The sequence below is a fragment of the Gigantopelta aegis genome, chromosome 9, assembly GCF_016097555.1.
Source record: "Gigantopelta aegis isolate Gae_Host chromosome 9, Gae_host_genome, whole genome shotgun sequence".
Lineage (NCBI taxonomy): Eukaryota > Metazoa > Mollusca > Gastropoda > Neomphalida > Peltospiridae > Gigantopelta > Gigantopelta aegis.
Genome location: NC_054707.1, coordinates 10,862,071 through 10,886,781, shown reverse-complemented (window position 1 = coordinate 10,886,781; position 24,711 = coordinate 10,862,071). Strand labels below are relative to the sequence as shown.

At 35.4% G+C, this 24,711-nt stretch overlaps 1 protein-coding gene across 1 annotated transcript in view; it reads right to left on the bottom strand.

Annotated features, from left to right (window-relative positions):
* Positions 1-24,711, bottom strand: part of LOC121380340 (formimidoyltransferase-cyclodeaminase-like) — a 41,898-nt gene that overhangs the window by 4,720 nt on the left and 12,467 nt on the right. The window contains exons 2-13 of the mRNA XM_041509121.1: positions 23,671-23,854; positions 20,115-20,243; positions 19,494-19,582; positions 18,926-19,105; positions 18,418-18,555; positions 15,900-16,031; positions 14,578-14,639; positions 5,687-5,813; positions 5,090-5,251; positions 3,844-3,887; positions 3,180-3,318; positions 2,243-2,338 (exon numbers count right to left, since the gene is read on the bottom strand). Coding sequence (XP_041365055.1) covers positions 2,243-2,338; positions 3,180-3,318; positions 3,844-3,887; positions 5,090-5,251; positions 5,687-5,813; positions 14,578-14,639; positions 15,900-16,031; positions 18,418-18,555; positions 18,926-19,105; positions 19,494-19,582; positions 20,115-20,243; positions 23,671-23,854 — 1,482 coding nt within the window. The remainder of the gene's footprint in view (positions 1-2,242; positions 2,339-3,179; positions 3,319-3,843; positions 3,888-5,089; positions 5,252-5,686; positions 5,814-14,577; positions 14,640-15,899; positions 16,032-18,417; positions 18,556-18,925; positions 19,106-19,493; positions 19,583-20,114; positions 20,244-23,670; positions 23,855-24,711) is intronic.

The window sequence follows — 24,711 nt, the reverse complement described above, 5'->3', positions numbered from 1 at the left end:
CCGGTCGCCCATGGCGATCTTTATTGGCTAAGGGCGACTATGAATTTTACAATGGTAGTCAGTTGGGCGACCATCGATTTTAGGGTCTGGCGAGTATGGTTCCAGGTGAAAAATGAACGCACTGAAACGGAATCGCTTTTGTGCTGGCTCGAACTACAGATCTGGCAACAGACATTATTATATAACATGTTCTATATCTTGACTAGACTCAGCCTCAGCTTCTGTGATTTTGGTCCGGGGCTTTAAAACAATATAGCTCAAAACCTATTGCAAACACATCATGTTTGGGGTTGGGGTTTTTTAAGTTGTCGGTTTAATGGACTGGATACGCCATAATTATTTAGTAGACCTACTTTTTGACAATATTCAATGTTATGGTACAAATTAATCATATGTAATTAGCTTATATTATTCTGGGACAAAATCAAATTTTAGCTTGTACTAGCAATGAAATTATGTTCCATTACTAAATGGATTATTTCAAAAGTCAGTTAACTGACATGCAGGCCTAAAGGAAATGTTTTATTTAAGAATGCACTCAACACATTTTATTTACAGTTATATGGTTAAGGACCAGCCATGTAAGCCTAAAGATAAAATTCATATAAAAACATATTAATTTATTAAATTGTAAACCCATATCATCTGAAATAACGTTTTTGGCGGTAAAACATTCAGTGTAAATAAAAACAATATATATTTATAAAACTGCAAAGGATAAATCCAAGGTAATCTGAATGACAAAACTGTAATACGAGATCAGGGCCATATCTCTGCAAAATGCAGTTGATTGGGTATTTGGCAAAATAGTGGTTGATTCCATGAATCTTTATATAGTGCCTCGTCTTTAGGAGGACAGCCACTCCCAGGGAAATCCTTTACTGGAGAGTTCTCCATATTGAACCACCTTTCCACAGGTGCACAAAGAAGACTGCCATTCCAAGACTAATATACTAAAACACGTGCAGTTCTATCTTTAGACAATGCAAGTGAAGCTATATACCTTAGCTGTTCTAGCTGCTTTTTTTCATATACCTGTATTAAAAATTATATTTAATCTGTATCATTTAATGGTAACTTTTAAAGTAACTTTTATTTAATTTTAACTTTATTCGTTATGAAGTTACATGCCTATTCATCGGTTTCCTTTTGAAGCAAACAGACTATATACATGGTTATTATTCAACAAAGAACATTCTAGCTTTGATTTTGGCTGTGCAGTTACATTGGAGGGCTAGTTGAATTTGAGAAGGGACAGTAAAATATTTCTTCAACTGGCCCTGCTGGCGACCATGGTTTTCATGTTAATTTTCAATCTTGAACAAATATATACCAAGGCTTGCCAGTAGTTCATGCCGATATCCAGGATAATTTGAAAGTTGGTGCACATTCAAAGCATCTTCTGAATTTCTGACAGGCTGGCTGCCTTTCACTGCGAATGTAACTCCAGTCAAATATAGGAAATATAGGAAATGAATCTCAATATAGGAGTTTTATAGGATCCTATAAAAAAATATAGGAAATGTAGGTCTGGGAGGCCTGTATTACCCCAGCAATTTTTTTTCTAAAAGCCTTTATTTTCGACACACATGCATGTAAAACCACTTTAAACACTGTTCTGAGTATTGCTATAACTTTGTGTTTTAATCACATTCACAGATAATTTTCAAAATAAAAATGTCTCTTTATTCTGCTAAAAAAATATACATGTAATGAATTGCATTAAAATAACATTTTACTATAAATTTAACACCAAAAACAGAGAGCCATAAATGCAAACTCTAAACTACAGGACACCATTTCGTGTGTTTGCCAATGGTGATGACGTCATATTTAGTACCGATAAGGTCATTGGTTTGTAAGAGTCAAATCATCCAATTGTAATGTACATTACACCAATGCAGAATATTTTTCACCGAGAAATTATGAATACTACTTTCGCTGTTATGAGTGACCGCTGGGGTAATAAATAATATATTCACTCCAGAGCCGAGTGCTATTATTGAAAGAGAAAATCTAACCAACAATTAGAAAAATAGCAATATAATATTGTAAGGACTTAAAAAGTGTGCTATCTATATCCCCTGTAACATAACTGTTTAAATCATCAGCATTAGTGTAATCACACAAATTGGCAGTAGCATGAACAACAGTCGCACAGATAGTTTGTAAAGAGGTGTTGTTATAACAAAAAGAAATTCAGTTAAAGTTCCATTTGAATATAAACCAAACGTTGTCGTACCGTTTGCTTGAACTCTTCATCTTTGAGATTAGGCAAGTTAATCTCGACATTGTAGTAGGCTCCCCACACTCCCGTCTCAAGGGTTCGAACTCCCATCTGCAAATAAAGATAAAGTTTGTTTTGTTTAATGATACCTCTAGACCACATTGATTAATTAATCATCAGTTATTGGATGTAATTTTTTTTGGCAAATAACGAATGCAAAAACAAAACAGAATCTCATCTATCGTAATTACATGCAAAACTAGTCTTTATTGACCAAGTCTCAAAAGTCATGTGTACATGTATAATCATTAATTCCCATATTAAAGGCAGGGCTGCACATTAACAGAAATTACCTAAATATCTAGTGCAATATTTTAAGTGGGTTTGGGGTTTTTTCCTTCTTCTTTTTATCATTATTATTATTATTTGCAAATTCAATCATTTAAATTAAATTTGGTCACTGGCAAATGATTACAGAGAAACCCCGTAAAACCATAAACCAGAATTCCCTGAAAACTGGACATTTTTCACAGTCCCTTCTTAAATATCAGTATACAACAGAACCTCTCTAAACAAGATACCCCTTAAAACTGGACTTTTTCTACTTGGTCCTGACTGCACTCACAAATGATAATACTTGGGACAAACCACAACACATGAGTCAATCTACAATAACTCTGTAACAGATCCGGTGAAAGAGAAATATATCTATAGTCCATCCCATCATTCTATAAAGATGTTTTTTTTTTGTAAATAATTTCAGTTTGGTTTCAAGTAAGAAGAAAAGTAAAAGTGTTTTGGAAACAACAAACAAATACTATGTTTGTGTGAAATTTACAAAGCAATCGGCTCAGAAATAAATAACTTGTAGTAAATTCCATAGCATGAAAAAAGGCATCCCTGTAGGATAGACTATGTATACAGTGACAGTAGGACAAACAGATCCACTAACCTGCAGGTCAGACTTGCAGTTGATGTTACCCAGCTGTGCCAGCTCGGACAGTGACGGCCACAGTGAGTTGACGATCTTAGCCACACACACAGGGACCTGAATCGCAGTCAACAAACCTCGCTGCATCGCCAGCTCGCGGCTGAAAAACACAAAGACACAGCTATGACAAAGGTACAGGAATATTATACAATATTTCAACTAGACTCTCGAGATACTGGCAGTTTCTTTGTTACGCCGTAGGCCAGTATTAAACCAGTAGTTACTATATATCATGGGGGAAATGATAATTTTTTAATGTTATGTTTTATGTCATTCATTGAAATTTATACAGTATGTAACATTTATATAGGCTTATCGCCTGTTTGGCGATCCACTTCAAATTTGAATAAATATTCTTTACTCCCCCCCAAAAAACTAAAGTCATTAGATCATTTCCAATTAAGCAAAGTAATATTACAAAACTAATACTATATGTGAATAATATACAATATAAAAAAATACTGCAAGTGAAAAAAAACACACAAAAAAACAACAAGAAACTGCAACATTAAAAAACACGTTTTTTTAAGTATAAGTAATATATTAAGTTTTTTTTAATAATAAGCACATCATGAAAGTTTTACCCACTAATTGTAAAATGAACTGGTAAATAAATATAACTTACATTGATGCTTCTTCTTCTGTTTTGTGTGGCAGTTTCATAGCAAGCTGCAATATTGAACAGTCAAAAGTGAATACAATTCCAGAACACACTCAACTACTGATTCAAGTTTGTTTTCTCAAAATTAAACCTGCAGCCATTAGAGACAAAAATTCAGTATCATGAAAATAAAAATGTGTTTGACGACTTCATCAAAAATTATTGAATGAATGAATGAATGAATGTTTAACGACACCCCAGCACAAAAATACATCGGCTATTGGGTGTCAAACTATGGTAATGCAAACAAATAAAGTGATGATCAACACCAATATAAAAATTCAAGATTTAAACAAAAACACAGTGTAAAGAACTGTGCAAAAAAACAAATATCACAGATAGATACTGACTTTCACTCAAAACTTCAATTTTGTGCTGTATTGGCCATTCTCAAAGAGAATGTTACACCCCTGCACCACAGTGAGGTTACAGCACCCACAGGGGCAAAAATTATTGTTTTATTAATAGTCAGTTTTTCAACAAATGGTACTAAATAGCACATACTGACTAACACTGAATATATTTCAAACAAATGTGACTAAATAATATGTATTGACTAGAACTGAATATATTTCAAACAACCAGCCTCGGTGACTTGAAACTGGTAGGTACTGGGTTCATATCCCACTTGAGGCAATGGGGAATTTTTCATGCCAGTATTGGCTCCAACTCGGAGTGAGTGCACCACTAGGCTCAATGGGTAGGTGTGTACGGCCACATACACTGAGTTTCACCCACTTCATGGGTGCTATTATGGGTGTGTCTCCAGAGTGTTTGACATCACATGAGGGATGATTACCCAGCATGCACTGTAGGATCCGTCTACCCCGGGCTCAGGTGATACTGAGATGGCTCAACTGACAGCAAGCGTGGAGCACGGCCCTGTCAAGTAGTCCCATACCAAAATGGAAATACTGCAGCTTCACCATTCATCTCATCATCATCCATGTTTGTAATGTCCAAAATAAAAAAGAAAAGTCTTTGGTCTCTGTGTTAAATGTTTGTGGTGTTTATAATTTAAAAAAAGAAGAAAAAAGCCTATGTTTGAAACAAATGTTAATAAATATCCCGCACTGACTAAGACTAAATATATTTAAAACAAATGTTACTAAATATTATGTATTGACTAGAACTGAATATAGTTCACACAAACGTTACTAAATACCACATACTAACACTGAGTATAATTCAAACAAATGTTACTAAATACCATGTATTCACTGAAGGCACCAGCATCTGCATCAATGAATGGAATCAAATCTTTCATCGCCTTGTACACAGGCGGAATTAACACCCGCATCTTGTCATCCAGGTGGGCAAACTTCTTGTTGCCGTAGGTGAGGAAACCAACCATCGCACTTAGAGCTGCCCCCTACAAAAAAGACAAATAAAATAACAAAATGTCCAGGAGAAATAACAATATCCAGTCACTATAATTCACTGACAGCATTAGTGTAATAATTCCTGACTTTCTGTTTTAGGAGAGTGATTTGACAATGAGTTGGATCAAATCGATTTCATTTATTGATAATGTTAACATTTTGTACACATGAAAAGTGAGACACCTTACATTTAATTGACCTGCTACAGCTTCTTTTACTCCATAAATATTAGATGGTGCACCTTAAACCGTAACATGAAAATATCCAATTTGGAAGGCTGCTACCATTTGCAAAGAAAACAAGGGAGATAACTTAGTAAAACAAATGTGTCCGAGTGATACAACCAAATAATAATAGTCATTCAAAATGGCTGATGTAAGGAAGGTTGATTTTACATGTAATTAAAAAAACTAATATTTATTTACCACAGAAGCACATAATGCTGCGACGGAGCCACCTCCGGGTGAGGGTGACCGTGACCCCACTGTCATAATGAAATCCTTCACGTCCATACTGACAAGCGGTCCATCCATGTCTGACTGAACCATGTATCTGTAATACAAGAGACACAAACCTTACAACAGGGATCACACTAGAGGACGAACTGCAAGAGTGAAATCCACTTCACCCATTACATCATCAGAAATATTGTCATCGTGAAAACAGACTGTAACCACAGGTTCAAGAAAAGATCCCGTATTAAAGGCAGGGTCACACAAAAGTGAAAATGTAACAAGTAAATCTTATCAATGTAAAAGAAATCTAAATCCATACACATTTTTCTATGGTGCACTGTATGAAACATTCAACAAAAAATGAAAATATGACCATGTGATTTACATAGACTTGTGTCAGAAACGATGTTATACAGTATTTATTTGTTAATCACAAGTACTTAGTACTATTTTTATCAAACTAAATTATTTAAAATACACTAATAATATATTAATTACATACAAATTAATTAGTGTTCATATATTATAATGTAATAATTTAAAAGTTGATTTATAAGAAAATGGAGGTTCTCGCACACAATCTCCCTAAATCTCCCCACTTCTCCTAAATTACTTGGAGAGAAACGACTTCTCCCTAAATCTTATCACTTCTCCCTAAGCTAATTGAAGGAAGAAATGATTTCTCCCTGTTTTGTCAGTCTGGATTGTTGGTGATACAGAAGTGAAATGTGAAGCAACCACACAACAAGTATTTTCACGTAAACTGCAGCCATACCCACAAAAAGATCAGCTGTCATGAATACTGAAGTTAAGCATTGTGTTGAGCTAGTTAGTACACTGTACTTGGGAATACTGTGTCAACATCAAAAGAAAACAAAGATATTCCAGTAAATGACTCTTCCCACAGTGAAAATTAACACTAACAGTGACAGCAGAAAATGTCGGCAAAGCTGGAAAGTTGACAAGCCATGGCTAAAGTATTATGTGTCCCAGAGATTGATGTTTTGTAATATCTGCAAACGAGCCCAGGTTCTCAATACGTTTACTGATGGTTGTCGCAGACTGAAGTCTGAAGAATGTGTCACAGAGCGTGAAAAAGGATCAGGTAACAATATTTACATATCTATTTAATCATTTACCTAAGTGCAACAAAATATGAACATTATTACAAAATTGTGGCAAATTGAATGGAAAGAAAATGTATACATAATTATTTTATTTGGTAATTAACTTTTTAAAATCTAAAACTGTAACTAGGTTTTGGAATAATAATGATGTTTTTTTGTTTTTTTAATAGGTAATAATGGCCACTTTGCTGCTATTGACAAGACCCATGAATCATCCCACCTGCAATGAGAAATGTTGTTTTTGCAGGTGAACACACATTGTAAAAATGTGCTGGTCCAACATCTCAATAAACTGTGAATATTGTTGGGTGCTATTTCACTGCAAGACTAAAATAGATGGCAATACCTCCTATGAACATCACTCTAGTCAGTGTCAGCAGATGAAAAATTAATTGAGAGTGTTATTGAGTCGGGCGGGTTTAGCATCATGCTCACTGATGGCACAGCCATATCTGTGCATCAAAATATGAGTGTATAAACCAGGTATTTAGTTAAGATTTTAAGAAACTGAAGCAATTCGTCAGATATCCTCTGGCACTTCAGAACAAATAACCACGACGTTTTTACAAATACCAGAGAACTATAGCATGCTCAATTACTTTTTTAATTCACCAAACAATATGGCTATGTTAGAAAAGGTCCAGGAAATGAAGGGCTAAAGACTGAAACAGGTCTTTCATACTTCATAGTTTTTACTTTATTATATTATATATTGCTTTATGTCTTTGTTGTAAACAATGACTTAAGCTTACCCACGACAGATAAATGTTCAGTCATTTAGTGTACGATATTTCTGTGTATATATGTCATGCTTACTGTAATGATGCCAAATATTGCTCAGTGTATGAGTATTTTCTTTCTATTCACACACCCCTCGACAGTTTGTCGAGATGTGTGAAGTCCATTATTGACAACTAAGCTGATCTGCTAAGTGTATTTGTTGAGGACAATTCAAGTAAGGCTTTAGCAATGCACAAACCTATTACTTGTTACAAGTTCCTGTACACCGCTCACTTCTTGGTGACTGTTTTAGATCAGCTGATCAATTCTGTGCAAAGTCTACCAGAGGGCTGACATCGACTTCACATATATAAACCCTCTATTAGAGTCAACAGTTGAGGTCTTTGGGAAATTGTGTGATGACAATCAGGTCTGTATTTCGCTAGGTTTCTCAGTGCAGTTAGTTTTGAGCCCCAGACTGACCCGTTTGGTTTGCAGATGTTTGAATTTGAAGGTCCCACTACAAGAGACAGCGGAGCGTCAAACCAAAGAGGCTGTTACAGTGTAAGATAGTTTTGTCAACAATGTTGGCAGTAATTTGAATGAAAGAATTACCAATGAAGGTGATGCTGCAGTTCTCTCTGCTCTGACAAACCTGTTTGATCCTACTGTAGGTAGTGCTATGTGGCAGAGGATACTGTAAAAACAGTTGTTAATTACTTGGGTAGTGGTGCAGTGGGTGAGGTGACGTAAGCAGGAAACTACATTTTTTACAGGTATGTTTTTTTTAGATTATCTAAAGGTTCAATTGGGGAAAGAAAGGGAAATGTTTCAGTTAGTGAAGGATGTTTAACCACTGTGACATTTAACAACTGTGCATCAAGTGTAAGTCATCATATGCCCTGCTGCTGAACAATTGCTTCTCGCCCCAGTGTCAACGATGGACTGAGTGAGGGTTCAGTAGATAGAATCTGATAAAAATGGCCATAGGAAACAATCTCAACATCAATGGCTTGCAGAAGCTTATGAAGATAGCACTGAAGGAAGATGATATTGATTTTGAAAGATCTGCATTTTGCCACTGGTCGTTGGTGAAATAAAGAAGGATTATTATGTTCTTGTGTAGATAATAAGCTACACTTTACAAATACCTTTTCTAATTCACCAAAGAATATAGCTAGATTATAAATGGTCCAAGCAGTGGTATAGGAAATTAAGAGCACAGCAGAGTGAAACCATTCTTTCATACTAGATGGTTACATTTTGAGGGATGTGTGAAGTCCATTATTGACAACTATGTTGCCTCCCTTTCTTGGGCTGATACTATAAAATACTTAATTCCATAGCTTGCACAAAACATATTGCTGTTAGAAGATTTGTATTTTCACATATTTCGATTTAATTAAAAAAGTAAAAACATTCACTTTCCAACAAACACCATCAGACTTACCAACATTACCCGGAATGTACTGAAACAACATTAATTATTCCTGAGTATGTGTTTTGCAAGATCAATTAGCACTTGATTAAAAATATTTTAAGTGATTGCTGTCATTATTTTTCTATATCAGATACATTGCAGAAAGCATGTTTTAATAAAGTGAATTAACTCAGTCTTTGTGTGTTTTCTTGTTATATATAAATCAAATTAAGTGCACATTTAGGATGGCTGACATGTAAATAATTTTTTGGTATCCAGATACTGGTTTAACACTAAATTGAAATCTCCACAAATTATATATTTTTCATTTTGGAAGTCTTCAATACATTCAAAATTATGTTTATAAAATTGTGGATAATCTATATTAGGGGCATATATAGTAATGAAAGTTAGTCTTTCTCCTTCTATTGTTATATCTGTAACAATATAGTTTCCTGAGTTTTCCATTTTAACTTTATGTAAAACATATTCAAAATTATTATTGAGCATAATTGCCACACCACGAGAATTACCAGTGTAAGAATTAAATAGACATTTATATCCCCACTGTGTCTGTATATAGGGTTCTAACTGTGACGTAAAGTGTGTGTCTTGTAAACAATATATGCTATATTTCTTGCATTTCTTTTTTCCTTATCTCCGAGTCCCTGGCAGTTAAGTGTTAGGATCTGCAAACAAGCCATGATATTCTATTTTTGAAATTTATTATAAATCTAGGTGTTTGTTTCAAGTTCGTATTCTTCTGGTTTATATTAGTCTTTATTTTATTTTTCTGTGAATGTAGCCATCCTAAATGTAAAAAAGTAATTATTGATAAAATGGAAACGTTAGATTTAATAGATCCTTTCAGAGAACTTTATCCTAATCTTAGAAGGTATACTTGGAAAAAAAACCCTCCTTTAAAACAAGCTAGACTCAATTTCTTTCTAATGTCCAATAATTTGATTTCAATGGTAGAAAAGGTTATAGTGGAAAATAGTTATCGTTCTGACCATTCAGCAGTAGTTTTAAATATAAAGTTAATTCAAATAAAAAAGGGTCCAGGACTTTGGAAGTTTAATAATTCATTACTTAGAGATACACAAAAATTGTAAGATGGTGAAGGAAACCATATCAAAAATAATACGGCAGTATGCCGTCCCTATATATAATTATGAAATCTTAGATTCTATACCAAAAGATGAAATTCAGTTTTCCATAGATAGTCAACTTTTCTTGGAAATGTTACTGATGGAAATAAGAGGCAAAACTATATCATTTTCAGTTTTTAAGAAAAAAAATTGTGATGAACTGGAAACAAAATTATGTGATGAAATTAAATTATTAGAAGATGAAAAGATGATTGATTTAGAACAGATTGAATCTAAGAAGTTTGAATTACAAGAGCTAAGAAAACAAAAACTTAAAGGACATTATATAAGGTCAAGAACAAAATGGATCGAAAAGGACGAAAAACCAACAAAATATTTTTGTAATTTAGAATCCAGAAACTACTTTAGTAAACTAATTTCGAAAATAAAACTAGAAAATGGAACAATAGTTAAAGATCAGGAAGAAATCCTAAAAGAAACTAAAGCTTTTTACCAAAACCTCTACTCAACTCCACCTGGACAAAATGATAATGATATTATGGAAACACTTGCAAATTATAATTTTAATATCCTGACAAACGAAGATGCAGAAACATTAGAGGGGGAAATAATACACTCGGAAGTATTAATGTGTCTTAAAAATATGAAAAATTATAAGAGTCCTGGTTCGGATGGGTTTTCAAATTTTTCTGGATAGATCTTGGTCATTTTATGCATTTTACAGTTATGCTAAGAACAAAATGTCTAATGTTAAAAAATTAGGAATCATAACATGTATCCCGAAACCAAACAAACCTAAAGAATTTCTAAAAAACTGGCGACCAATAACTCTCCTAAACTGTACATATAAATTGGCTTCAGGTTGTATTGCAAATCGAATAAAAAGGGTTCTTGATAAAATAATAGATTCAGACCAAACAGGCTTTATTAAAGGAAGGTACATTGGTGAAAACATTAAATTAATTTATGATATTATGCATTATACCGAAGCACAAGATATCCCTGGTTTACTATTATTAATCGATTTCGAAAAAGCTTTTGATTCAATATCTTGGTCATTTATCAATAAAGCCTTAGACATTTTTAACTTCAAAACATCAATGAAAGCCTGGATTAAAACACTATACAGTAACTCAGTATCTAGAGTAATTCAGAATGGATTTCTTTCAGAGCCATTTAAACTAGAAAGAGGCTGTAGACAAGGCGATCCTTTGTCTCCTTATATATTTATTTTATGTGCTGAAATCCTCGCTATCATAGTAAAAAACTCCAATAATATAAAATGTATCACTATAGATGGTGAAAAATATTTAATATCGCAGTATGCAGACGACACCTGCAGGGTGTTCTATCTATCCTAGATTATTATGCACAAATATCTGGCCTAAAAATGAACTACACCAAATCAAAAGCTATCTGGATAGGTAGCAAGAAATTTTCAAATGAAGTTTACCATCATACTCGATGGAAACTAGAATGGGGCAGTACACAGTTTAACCTTCTCGGTATTAACTTTTCCATTAACCTAGAAGAAATTATTGATTTAAATTATAATCCCAAGATTATCGAAATACAAAAATTAATGAAGCTATAGTCTATCAGAAAACTTACTGTTTTAGGAAGAATTACAGTCCTGAAAACATTAATAGTTCCTAAACTAACATACCTACTGAAAACATTACCAAATCCAAGCGAACGTTTGCTAAAACATATAAATACATTATTTTTCCAATTTATTTGGAATAGCGGCCGTGAACAACTTAAAAGAAAGTTAATAACGCAAGACTATAAAAATGGTGGCATCAAAATGATAAACATAAATAATTTTATGACCGCTTTAAAAAGTTTGTGGATCCGACGGATATTTTTAAATAACCCAAAATGGACCATTTTGTTCGAAGCTTCTACAAATATATCAACACGTGATTTAATTATATATGGCGACCATTTTCTATACTGTAAAAAAAGTTCAATAAAAATTACATTTTGGAGAGACACATTGGTTAGTTGGTTAAGGATACAAGAAAAACAAATTCCAGTAAACGTAGATGATATTCTCCAGATCAATATTTGGTTCAACAGTAAAATATGTATAGATAAAAAGCAATTTATACTAAAACGATATATCTCAAAAGGTATTATCTTTATTAACGATTTGTTGAAAGAACAAGGAGACTTTCTAACATATGAACTGTTCATAGAGAAATACGACATAATTACCAATTTTCTGGAATATGCTTCATTGGTCAGTGCTATAAAATCATTCATTTACAACCTAGATAATTTAAATGATGACGTTTTTATAGCATTACAAAATCCTGTTCTTCCATATAACTTAAAGGTTTTGCTCAAAGATCAGAAAGGTTGCAAACATATATATGATTTACTGAACACTCAAACCACCATTCCAAAATCACAAATAAAATATTCTAAAGAAGGATATATCTAATGATATATATGATTGGGAAAAATATTACATTCTACCCTTTAGATCTGTCAAAAGCACAACATTATGTTGGTTTCAGTATAAAATCTAACACCGAATTCTTACAACTAACAAATTTCTAAATATGATTAATTATATTGATTCCAATGCCTGTAGTTTTTGCAACAAATCACCTGAAACCATACAACACCTATTTGAATGTAGTTTAGTACATTCTCTGTGGGAAGCAATAGAAGAATGGATAAGAAATGAAACTGGAATTAATATCACTCAGCAGAGACATAGTTATATTAGGCATGATCAACAACAAAAAAGGTGATTTTGTAAATTGGCTGACTATCAACATAAAATATCATATTTACAGTATGAAAATACACAAAAGAAATTTACATGTCAATGCCGCGAAAAATAATCTACAAAATAATTTTGAAATAGAAAAAATATATTTATTACAAAAATTGCAACTATGAAGCATTTCATAAGCAATGGACACCCTATTTAAAGACTCTTTGAAAGAATGTTTTAATTAAAAATAATGCTTTGAAAGTTCACTTGGAAATAGAGTACTAATTAAAATGTCATTCTCTAATACTCTCTCAATATCCCCAAAACTTCTTTATACTTATCTACTGCTGTTGCACACTCTCCCCCCCCCCCCCCCCCCCCCCCCCCCCCCTCTCTCTCTCTCTCTCTCTCTCTCTCTCTCTCTCTCTCTCTCTCTCTCTCTCTCTCTCTCTCCCTCTCCATTTCCGTCTTATAAATACCACAGAAAGCATTAACATATTTAAATAGCATATTTTGTTTAGATACTGTTGTTTAAATATGTACTTTGTAAGGCAGTGACCACGGCTCCCCAACCTGTTCACTGTCTATGTTCTGGGGGCAATAAATCTTTAAAAAAAAAAAATTAAGTGCACATGACTTTTGAAACATTACTATTCCACAATGTTTTTATTTGTGTGGTTGAAACACTCGAAAGCTCCCTGTTTGCCAAAACCCATGTAAATGTACAACCGAAAACAAGGTTGAAACAATAGTGGCAGCCAATGCTTCAGTCAACAAGGTGGCATCAAAAGGGAACCCCAAGACAAGAAAATGGAGTCTCTGAGAGTATCAAAACTATGACGAAAATATTTGAGCAAAAATAACTGTCTATGCCATGCAGAATTGTGTCATGAAGGCCACATGAAAGTTTTCCATTGATGTCATACTACAAGCTGTCAGAATCAACTGTATGAAAAATGCATTTCTGACAAAAGACACTTTGAAAACTGGAGATGTACCCCATCAGTCTGTGAAGGGACAGTGGGGATAACAAACCTACAATGTAGTTGGCAGACAGAGAAGACGTAAAAACATGGATCATGAAGACAAGATTGGCAGGTAATCAATGTTCAAGTGGAACTGGCGGCATCCACAGCTCTGATTTGAAAAAATATGAGGGTACGGTTGAGCTGACTGTACCCTGGGCCAAGTCATAATTTCGTTGAATGGGATTTGCCAAACGAAAGGGAACATGAAACGTCAAACATGTTCCAACGGATTTCATAAAATGACCGACTCGGTTGACAAAAATTCCATTCGAGACAAGCTGGTAATAAACAGGTGTGTCACTTATTCCTGGCGGACACTAGACCATGGTGTAAACAGGATATGCTATTTGAGTCAAACTGATCAGACAGACATGTCACTCATCCCTGGCAGTGACTAGACCATGGTGTAAACAGACTATGCTATGCGAGTCTCAATAAACTGGGATCAGACAGGCATGTCACTCATCGCTGGGGTGGACTAGACCATGGTGTAAACAGGCTATGCGAGTCTCAATAAACTGGGATCAGACAGACATGTCACTCATCACTGGGGGTGACTAGACCATGGTGTAAACAAACTATGCTATGAGAGTCTCAATAAACTAGGATCAGACAGGCATGTCACTCATTGCTGGGGGTGACTAGACCATGGTGTAAACAGGCTATGCTATGTGAGTCTCACTGTAAAGAGACTAATTTTCAGACAAATTCAGTTTTACTTACTCTATGATCCGTTCCTTCGGACTGAAAGGTCCCAATGAGTTCAGACCGAGTCTGTTTATCACCTGTAACATATTAATTACATGTATTAATAATGCAAAAACGTTAAACACAAATCATCAATATTGTGTAGTAAACACAAATTCTGCGGAATTAAATGTCTTGCCTAACATAAAACATTTCTGTACACTGTGATGAACATCAAAGGTGCTGACCTAGGACTTATAGTTAGTGAGAAACTGATCTAAATGCAATACTTTAATGCAAAAGTTGACACTGTCACCACCACTGTGAGACAAATAATACCTGTATCTCGCCTTTTATATTGTAAAAACGAGATAAAATATATTAACATTTATTACCATAAAAGTACAACATGATCAACCTGAAAAATGGTCCCAGTACAGATCACCATTCAACAAAGTGAGTTATAATAAAGCAGAATAAAACTGAAGAAAACTTTTTAAAGATTTACAATGAAAAATGCCAATTCTTAATCTCAATATTCAGTTTTCTTTATTTTATGACCTTTTAGAAAACTACCGTAGTTAGTATTCACATCCAAATTCAATTAATTTTGTATTACTGTCAACATATAATTTTGCTTATAGTCATTAATAATTATGAACAGCGTATTAAATAAATATTTTTATATGTCTATAATAATTATCTATAATTTAAATACATAGAGGTTATTACCAGAGTGTTTTTCGGTATCATCAATATCATATATTAGGAATAAAAATTGTATTATGCGAGCCTCTGGCGAGCATAATACATTATTTTTATTCCTAATATATATTGACGATACCGAAATACATGAGGGTAATAATCTCTTTATCATACAATCTCAAGCTTAATACAACATGTTTTTGTAAACTGTCCACACAACTTTAATTCCAGTCTGCCATTACTAGATATTCAAATGACGTAAGAATATATGGCGCAGTGTATTTTTGAATGGAAATGACGTCAAACTCAAATGACGTCATTTTAAATATCCTTACATCAAAACAAACTAGAGCTTAACGTTTTTTTGTTTTCTGAACGCTGGACAGCTTTCAGTGTCAAATTGCCATTGAAATCTTTTTATTCGATGAATGCATACATCAATTACGGAGTATCACCCAAGTACGTTTGCTTAAATGTCAATAAACCTAGTGCCGTGACCTCGATTAATTTACATCTAATTTGCAAAGTTGTCAAATTCTTATAGTATGTGATCTGAAAAATATCACATACTTTGATTGCACTGAAAATGTATGTATTATATGATAAATATATATATATTATTTGAAAAGGTCATAAATGTTATAACTTCTCACCAGTCGCAGTTTCTGATCTTCTTCTAAAATAAAAAGGTTTTCTTTCTTCATGAAGTACTCGGCCGCCAGTAACAATGATTCAAGGGGGACAATCCCAACTATCTGAGATCCCACTACAGCCAGATTCAGTTCCTGGAAAATAAACGGTTAAAATGCCATCAACACCATGATCAAAATATACCATGAAAGACAAACTATTAACACTTGAGATCAAACATTACATTTAACACCTAACATACAATAGAACTTGTTTTAAAAAATTCAAGAAATACTATTGGTGACTGTGCTGCATTCGCCACTCATATAGCTCTATTAGCAAACAGTGAATTTGTATTCTTAAAGCACATACAGGGTGTTTATTATTTAAAATATCTGAAAATACAAGGTTGTTTGAGAAAAAACAGGTGTCTATCTACTGAATGCAGTCAGGCGTATAATTATAAGCATGAAAAGAAGTCAGCTATTATCTACCAACTGCAGTGAGGTTTACACTTGTGAGCATGAAAAGTAGGCAGTTATATCTAGAGTGCAGTGAGGTATATACAGTGAAACTTGTCTAAACCGGATCATGCTTGGGACCTAATATTTAGCCAATTTAGACAGGATCCGGTGTTTAAAGTGTTGCATTTTAGATTTTAAAAATCCAGGATCATGAATGTGGCTGGTTTTGACAGGATTCCGATTTGTTCATGATCCAGTTTAAGACTGGTTTTACTGTACTTGTAAGCACATGACGTTCAGTCGAACTAGCAATGAAGTTGGACGTAATTTCGTGCGCTCTCGACTTACCCCCCCACCTGGGGGGATTGATGGCTAGCTATGGCTTGCTGCTAGAGTACCGCGTCGCGTACACCGGGTCACGGGCAACCATGACTTTGGTATATGGGGACGCGGCTACAGCCAAGAGGAAGAGAACAAGGAAGAGGAAACGTGCGCCAGGGGCGGCTCAGACGGGGACAAAGGGTCCCGTCTGCATCCCGTGGAGCAGCCAACCAGTGCACCGCGACCAGCGTCACCTGTTCCCGCTCGTCGTTCGTCTGTGTCGAGACCCCACCCACGGGGGACTCCGCGACGGCGACTCTGGATGTTGGGGCTGTCAAGAGGAAGGCCGTGACCCCGCCGGGGGACCAACCAGCCAAGACGCGGCCTTCTACTTCCTCTTCGGGTGACTGGAGAGTGGCAGCGTGAAAGATCAAAGGCCAGTACTCTAAGTACTTGGTGGGAGACGTCACGGACCCCGACAGACTGCCAGGCGGGGTCTACGAGGAAAACTTCAAGACGTTTCCCGATGGCCACCAGGTAGCCATCCACACGGTCAAACTACGGGGAGTGGAAGCTATTGTAGTGACGTCGCGCCGGGATGATCTTTACCGACAGGGATTCCTCAGCCATGACATGGATAACAACACCATCCACAGAATCATGAAGATCGTCACCGGCGCCCAGTACCCACAGATGGTCCACTGCCTTAGCACCCACAGCTACAGGAGACTGGTGCCTCACTTTGAGGAGAGGAACATCATCACCTCCCCGTAGATGCTGTGCACCCAAACGGCCTTAACGAGGCCACTCGTGTGGACATATCGATAGGACTTTAAACTTTTAGATCTGCGTTCAAAATTTTATGTCGAAATTACTTTTTTATTTTTTTTATTATTATTAAATAGTCCGATCCTCTCTTCTTTCTCGTATTTAATTTTGGACTGTCCTTCTAAAATGCTCCAAATTATATAAATATTCGACCGAGCAGTCAATTATTTTTTATTTTTGGCTTGTAACCTTTTTATTTTTTTTATTTTATCTATTAATTTCTTTACTAATTGCTATTTTCAAATTTCTGCCCAGTTTCAAACACAACCCCCCCCCCCCCCCTTCCATCCTGAGTCAGGCCACCGATCTTATCAGAGGTCGGACTCGGGATGGGCGTGTTCGAATCCCTAGTGGTATATGGGCACGTTAAACTAGTTATCATCATTGTAAGCACATAGGTGGTGGTTGTGACAGCAGTATAAAACATGTAGTGCCTATTAGTGACCAGTCTGCCTTAAATGATTTTTAGTTTCTCATATTTCATAAAATTAGAATGTGACTACTAGTATTTCTTTTGATTTTACATCAGCTCCTGAAGAACCAGATTCCACTATTACAAGTCACACGATGAGATCTGTGACATACTACAGACTGTTATTACAAGTCACATGATGAAATCTGTGACATACTACAGACTGTTATTACAAGTCACACAATAAGATCTGTGATATTCTACAGACTGTTATTACAAGTCACACGATGAGATCGGTGACATACTACAGACTGTTATTACAAGTCACACGATGAGATCTGTGACATTCTACAGACTGTTATTACAAGTCACACGATGAGATCGGTGACATACTACAGACTGTTATTACAAGTCACACGATGAGATCTGTGACATACTACAGACTGTTATTACAAGTCACACAATGAGAGACTGTTATTACAAGTCACTCAATGAGATCTGTGTTAATCTACTAACATCTGCGTCCTTGACACACTCTTCATATACGACATGCATAGGCGTTACTTCGTAGTCTAGGATGTTTGTCGACACCTGTGCCATGTTGGCTTCCTCCATGTACCAGCCGATTCCCTGCACAGATGTCAGACGGCCAGGCTATAAAGTACAATTAAAATAATTAATTACAGTTAAAATATATTTAATCAATTTCTTGTACAGATTTCAAGACAATAAAAATATTTAACAAACAAAACTGCTTTAAATCATAAAAATTAAAACATACACTAGCGTATGGAAAATATTAACCTAGTCTGTTACTCGGTATTTGTAAAAAACAAGAGTAACTCTTCTGTTTATCCTACAACACTTCTAAAATAATATTTTAATTTGATTGTTGGTAAATCACAATTCTAAAGTTACTTTGTACAATTTTGAGAATTTCAGATACAATATACAATATAATTATACAATATAATGAAAAAAATAATAATAATTACTTTGTGGCCATGAATATTAGTGTTCTCACCTCGTCTTTGCTACGGCCCTGCTCTCGGATATTCAGAGCAATGCGATGAGCCTGTTCCTTCGTTGCCAGCAAGTTGATGTTGTAGGCGATGAGAAATTTTCTGGCACCCACTGCGGTGGCACCCCACGAAGGGACAAATTCAGCTGGACCATAATCCGGCTTCCATTCAGGGTCTTGCAGCTAGAACAAACACAGAACAAATGGAATTACCAAAGCAACATGTTTTTAAAAGGGGACAGTATTTCAAAATCTTAGATAATCAAAACTTGATTCATGTGATTTTCACATAGGTAACGGATTATTTGGTCACATGAATTATATTTGTAAATGGCGAAATCTCATGATCCTGAAGTTTGTCACTTTTAATTTTAGAAAGCAAAGGTTCACCAAGAAACCAATTGACAGTTCAATGTGCGAATTTAAACTGTCACGTGAACAGAACGATGGTTCACTTGAAATATTGAAATAGTGTGCCCTGTTTTAATGGAAGCCTCACATATTTCAAATACAGTTTGCTTGATAGTGAAATCATATTTCATTATGTCGTCATTATATGAAAACTAGTTACCTTGGAAACAAGACCTTCGTATTCTCCTGACCGACAGTCAGGGAGTTTTTTTCTCTTCTCTTCATTAGCAGCCTCACCATACAGATACACTTAAAAAATACAAACAGATAGTTGTAGTGGAACAACAAAGTCTTTTTTTTCACCACCAAAGTTTCCACTTTTTAAGCATATCAGAGCATAAAAATTAAGTGTCTGAAAAGCTTTTATAAAAATGCTAATATTGATCCGATATAAACAAAATATAACATTTCTTTTTCACAAGATGTTAATCATTAACTATAATCAAGTTTGTAAAAAATGTGAAAATGCAATAAACTTTAACAACCATAAAAACTTTCCATAATATTTTTAAACATTCAAAGGTACCAAAATACTTTATGACTGACTGAAAATCAGTTTAGTAGTGGTGATGTTTCTTGTACTAAGTATCAAATGTTATTTCACAAAATACTAATCAAAACATTACCTGTTTAGACATACAAAATATAACTGAAATATTATTAGGAAATTTACTAAGATTATTACACAAATAATAGATATTAAAATATTCAAAACATAAAAACCCCAACAATGTCTCAATAGCTCACAAAATGTTAAAAGTACATGATGTATTATGCATACCTGGAATTCCAATTTCATTGGCAAGTTTATCGGCAAATTCACGGGCACAGAGTACACAGTCTTCCATTGTGGTTTCCTGCACGGGGATGAAGGGACAAACGTCTAGAGCTCCCATCCGAGGATGTTCACCTGTAAACAATGAAACATAATTTTCTTTTTAATTCACAATTTAAACAGAATCATGGTAACTATAAGTGAACCAGGCACATGTGCAGAGAGGGGTGCAAATTTTCTTTTTTTAAATACATTTTCTTTAAAAAAAAAATTTTTTTAAGTAAGCATGACCCGAACCCCCTAGAAACATGTTTTGCCAGAGTCTATCACCCATGCCCTGCAATTTTCTGCACATGTCCCTGGAAGTACCTATCTAAGAAAATCAATGTCTTTGTTAATTTTATAGATTGAAAACAGTAACAGACCTCAGAATTTGTGGTAGCATTCAATGGTGCCATTACAAAAGCTGTTGCAAGCTCTACTTGTAACAGAATTTTTATAACTATTGGGCATTTACAATGTTTTTATTTTTAATAAATTGCACTGCAAAATGTTAAGAATTGGTACTAAACACAAATAAACAACATACCAGTATTTTGCATTTATTACTTATCCATACATTACAATACTGCAAATCTAAGCAATCCAGATGAGTATTCACAACAGGTATATTATTAAAGGTCATGGTATGTGTTATCCTGTCTATGGGTAGACTTGAAAATGTAGATAAAAAAAATGGTAGCAATGAAAAATAAACAGCAGCCTTTTGACAAAGCACATGACAGTGTTTCATGGTAGCAGTTAGAACTATATCCCTTTGACTCTGCTGTGTACACAGATACAATTTTGATAATGATAATGGTTTTGGTGATCAGATTCACCTATCAACCTTTGCCTTGGGCAAACAGCTGAGGCAGCTGGACTGGGTGTAAAAACAAGGCTGAATCTTTGCCGAATATAAGCACGTAAACAATGTGACCATGACAAGTTTATCAGTGTACACAGACAATGAGAAACTAATGTTTGCTAATTACATCACACATGCAGGTTCTCAAAGGTTAAGAGGTTGCATAACACCAAATCAAGATCACAGTTCAAGGTAGTTATTTATACAAAAAGTTTGTTTTGTTTCTAGACACCACTAGAGCACATTGATTAATCATTAGCTATTGGATGTTAAACATTTGGTCATTCTGACTCATAGTAGTAATCAGTTAAACCCACTACATTTTTCCTTTAGCAGGTTTTTTTAATATGCACTTTCCCACAGACAAGAAAGCACATACCACTGCCTTTGACCAGTTATAGTGCACTGGTTGGAATGAGAAAACACCACAATCAGTTGAATGGATCCACCAAGGTGCTTCAGTTTATTTATACAAATGATAATTTTTTAAACCAAACACATTCAAATACTTAAATGAATAGATGTTTATGCAAGGTACTCCAAGCTTGAAACATTTGAGGCTACTATAAACAATTTTTTTTTTAAAAGCAATAGAAAAAAGTAATGACAATGTTCTGCAAAAATGAGGAAATAGTATTTCAATCGGCCCATGCCTGAATCTGAAACCCACTTTTTCAATTTTACTGAGATACTGACATGAATGAACATTGCATAACTGAAGTTATCAGGAAAATCATAAGCAGTGTTATATCTTATGTTATAGGTGGCAGCCGATTTTTACCATGACCTAATTTCAGCTACAATTTTATCAGCTTTATAGTACAGTGAGTTATCAGGCATGAGGCTAGCGATTCTCAAAACAACAACAAAACAGACCAGAGCCCACATCTTCGAAGCTATCTTAGCGCTATGATATCTTAAAACTATCATAGTGATGCCGTAACTTAATGGTTTTGTGATATCATAGCGCTAAGATAGCTTCGAAAATCTGTAGCCTGAAGAATACGCTATATAATGATTAGGAAAAATATCCATGTCTTTCCTCATATTTATAAAATAACGTTACACACCAGTAGAACGTACTATATATATATATATATATATATATATATATATATATATATACTACTCAAAAGAATTTAAGGCTCAAAAATTTATAACCAAATAAGTTTCAGAGTGTATTAGATTGATGATGTAAACTACACCAAAAATTTAATTTATTGTTCCATATTTACAAAAAACCACAAATAAACGTCACTGTATACAAGAAAGTCACATGACATGCTGTCAAAGTTGAAGGTTGTCAAACATGGATTTTACACATTAGAACATTCGTTTAATAGTGTGTGAATCCACCCCTGGCGCGAATACACTCGACACATCGTTGCCTCATGCTGTTGATCAGACGTCTGAAGAACTCTTGGGGAATGGCCTGCCACTCTGCCATAAGAAGTTGACCCAGATCATGAAGGTTGGCCGGAGGGGCATGGTTATCCCGAACTCTCCTGGCGCGGTGGGGTCTGGCATTGTCATCCTGCAGAACTGCCCCGCCGCCAATCTGCTGAAGGCCTGGGAGAACCAACGGCCGGATAATCTCATTCAGATAGCGGATTCCATTCAGATTGCCATCCACCACATAGAGGGGGGTCCTGTGGTGAATAGAGATGCCGCCCCACACCATGACGCTGCCACCACCGAACCGGTGACGTTGTCTAACGTTAACGTCAGCGAAGCGCTCCCCAGGATGTCTGTAGACACGAACCCGCCGTCGTTGAACTGGAGACTAAACCTGGACTCATCAGTGAACATCACTCGACCCCACTGAACACGTTGCCACCGCAGATGAAGTGTGCACCAGTGACGTCTGGCCGTTCTGTGACGTGGTAGGAGTGGTGGTCGAACAGCCTGGCGACGGCAGCGTAGATTACTGGCTCTCAGACGATTGCGTATGGTTTGATCAGACACTCGAGTTCCAGTCGCAGTCCGCAGATTGTCACGTAAACGGCGTGCAGTGGTTGTGCGTTGACGTAGAGCCATATTGGTGATGTAGCGGTCCTCTCTATCTGTAGTGCTTCAGGGTCTTTCCGAACGTGGACGATTTCGAACAGAATTCGTTGCTTGGTACCGTTGCCACAGTCGTCCAACGACACTCTGACTGACACCAAGTCTCAAAGCAACATTTCTTTGCGTATTGCCATCCTGAAGCCAAGCAATAGCCCTTCCTCTATCTTCGATAGTCAGTTGACGTCGTACCATTGTCGAATTTGGAGTGTGCACCGTACACGAACGCAAGCTCCAATTATACGGAAATTCAGCATTGGGAACATGGAATACACATGCAAAGCGTGCAAATGAAGCGCTTTGTGAAAAAGCAAGTTATGGGCACTTAGCAGACCTTTCGCTTTCGCCCTAATTTACGTGCAAATGTAAGCATGTTTTCGCCATTAGAACTAGTCGACAGTGTCAATGACAGTGGATTTTAATTCATTTATGGGTTGCTTAGACCCACTTTCGTCAAAATGGAACAATACCATGCGTGACATTATGGTCTAGCTAATATAATTGACATTCAGAAAATAATGTCGAAAATATCGTCTGACCCTTAAATTCTTTTGAGTAGTATATATAATGATTACTTTAATTACTAGTAATTACCCTTGTGTTTTCTCATATCTATCAAATGATAGGCCACCCTTGCAGCACTAAGGGCTCCTTCGACCACACATTCTGGTGTTCCAACAAACGTGTAAACAGTGCGATTAGTCGATATCCCGGGGTCTACATCCAGCACAGTGCAGCCATCTACTGATGCGATTGCATTTGCAATTGTCTCAATAACCTGTAAAAAAACAAAAAAAACCCACAATGTATGAAACAATTCACTGAGTACTGTAGGCAGATTCAAAATAGCAAAGTGACAGTTTTAACTATGATAATTAAAATAAATAAATTCCAATTTGCCTATGGTATCAAAACTGTTTCAACCCCAAAGGCATAGTAGCATGAACAGTGGAACTATTAACTATTAAATGGATTCATGAAAGATTAGTAATAATAAAATCTATCACCATTATGAAGTATAGATGAGGCAATACCTACTCAAGAGATAAAATGTACCAATTGCTGAGGTTTACCAAGGCCTTTACAAAAACATTTTGCCCCATGGGTTGGAATTGGCGATCTACATCTCACAACAGTACATGATTCTTTTCCTTGCCCACTTAATTACAGTAACAAAACATTAATTTTGTAAGCTAAGCTTTGTTTATTCTAAAAACTTACACTTACAAACTCATTTAATCGAACATGTAAAAATTAGTCCACATTATGCAACGACATAAAACTGTAACAACTACTGAACTTAACATAACTAAAGTTGAAAATATTAATTTGTTTAAATATAAGCATATTTAAAAATATTCTAGCCCTAGGGTCAGACAGATTATCTAGCACTGTGAAAAAGCTGGCTAATTCAGTCCAGTGAGCAAGAATACAAATTATGTACCAAACTTTGCTAGACTGTTTCACTTAAAGTTCTACTTGTACAGGAACTTAACACATTGATTCATATCTTAATTTTGTTTTGAATTGCAGAAATCTTATGACGCAAAGACACACCAAAAATTACATCTGGCTTATTAGTGTTATATTCAGCCTGGCATTCACTAAATAAAATAGATAAAATTGTAAGCTGTA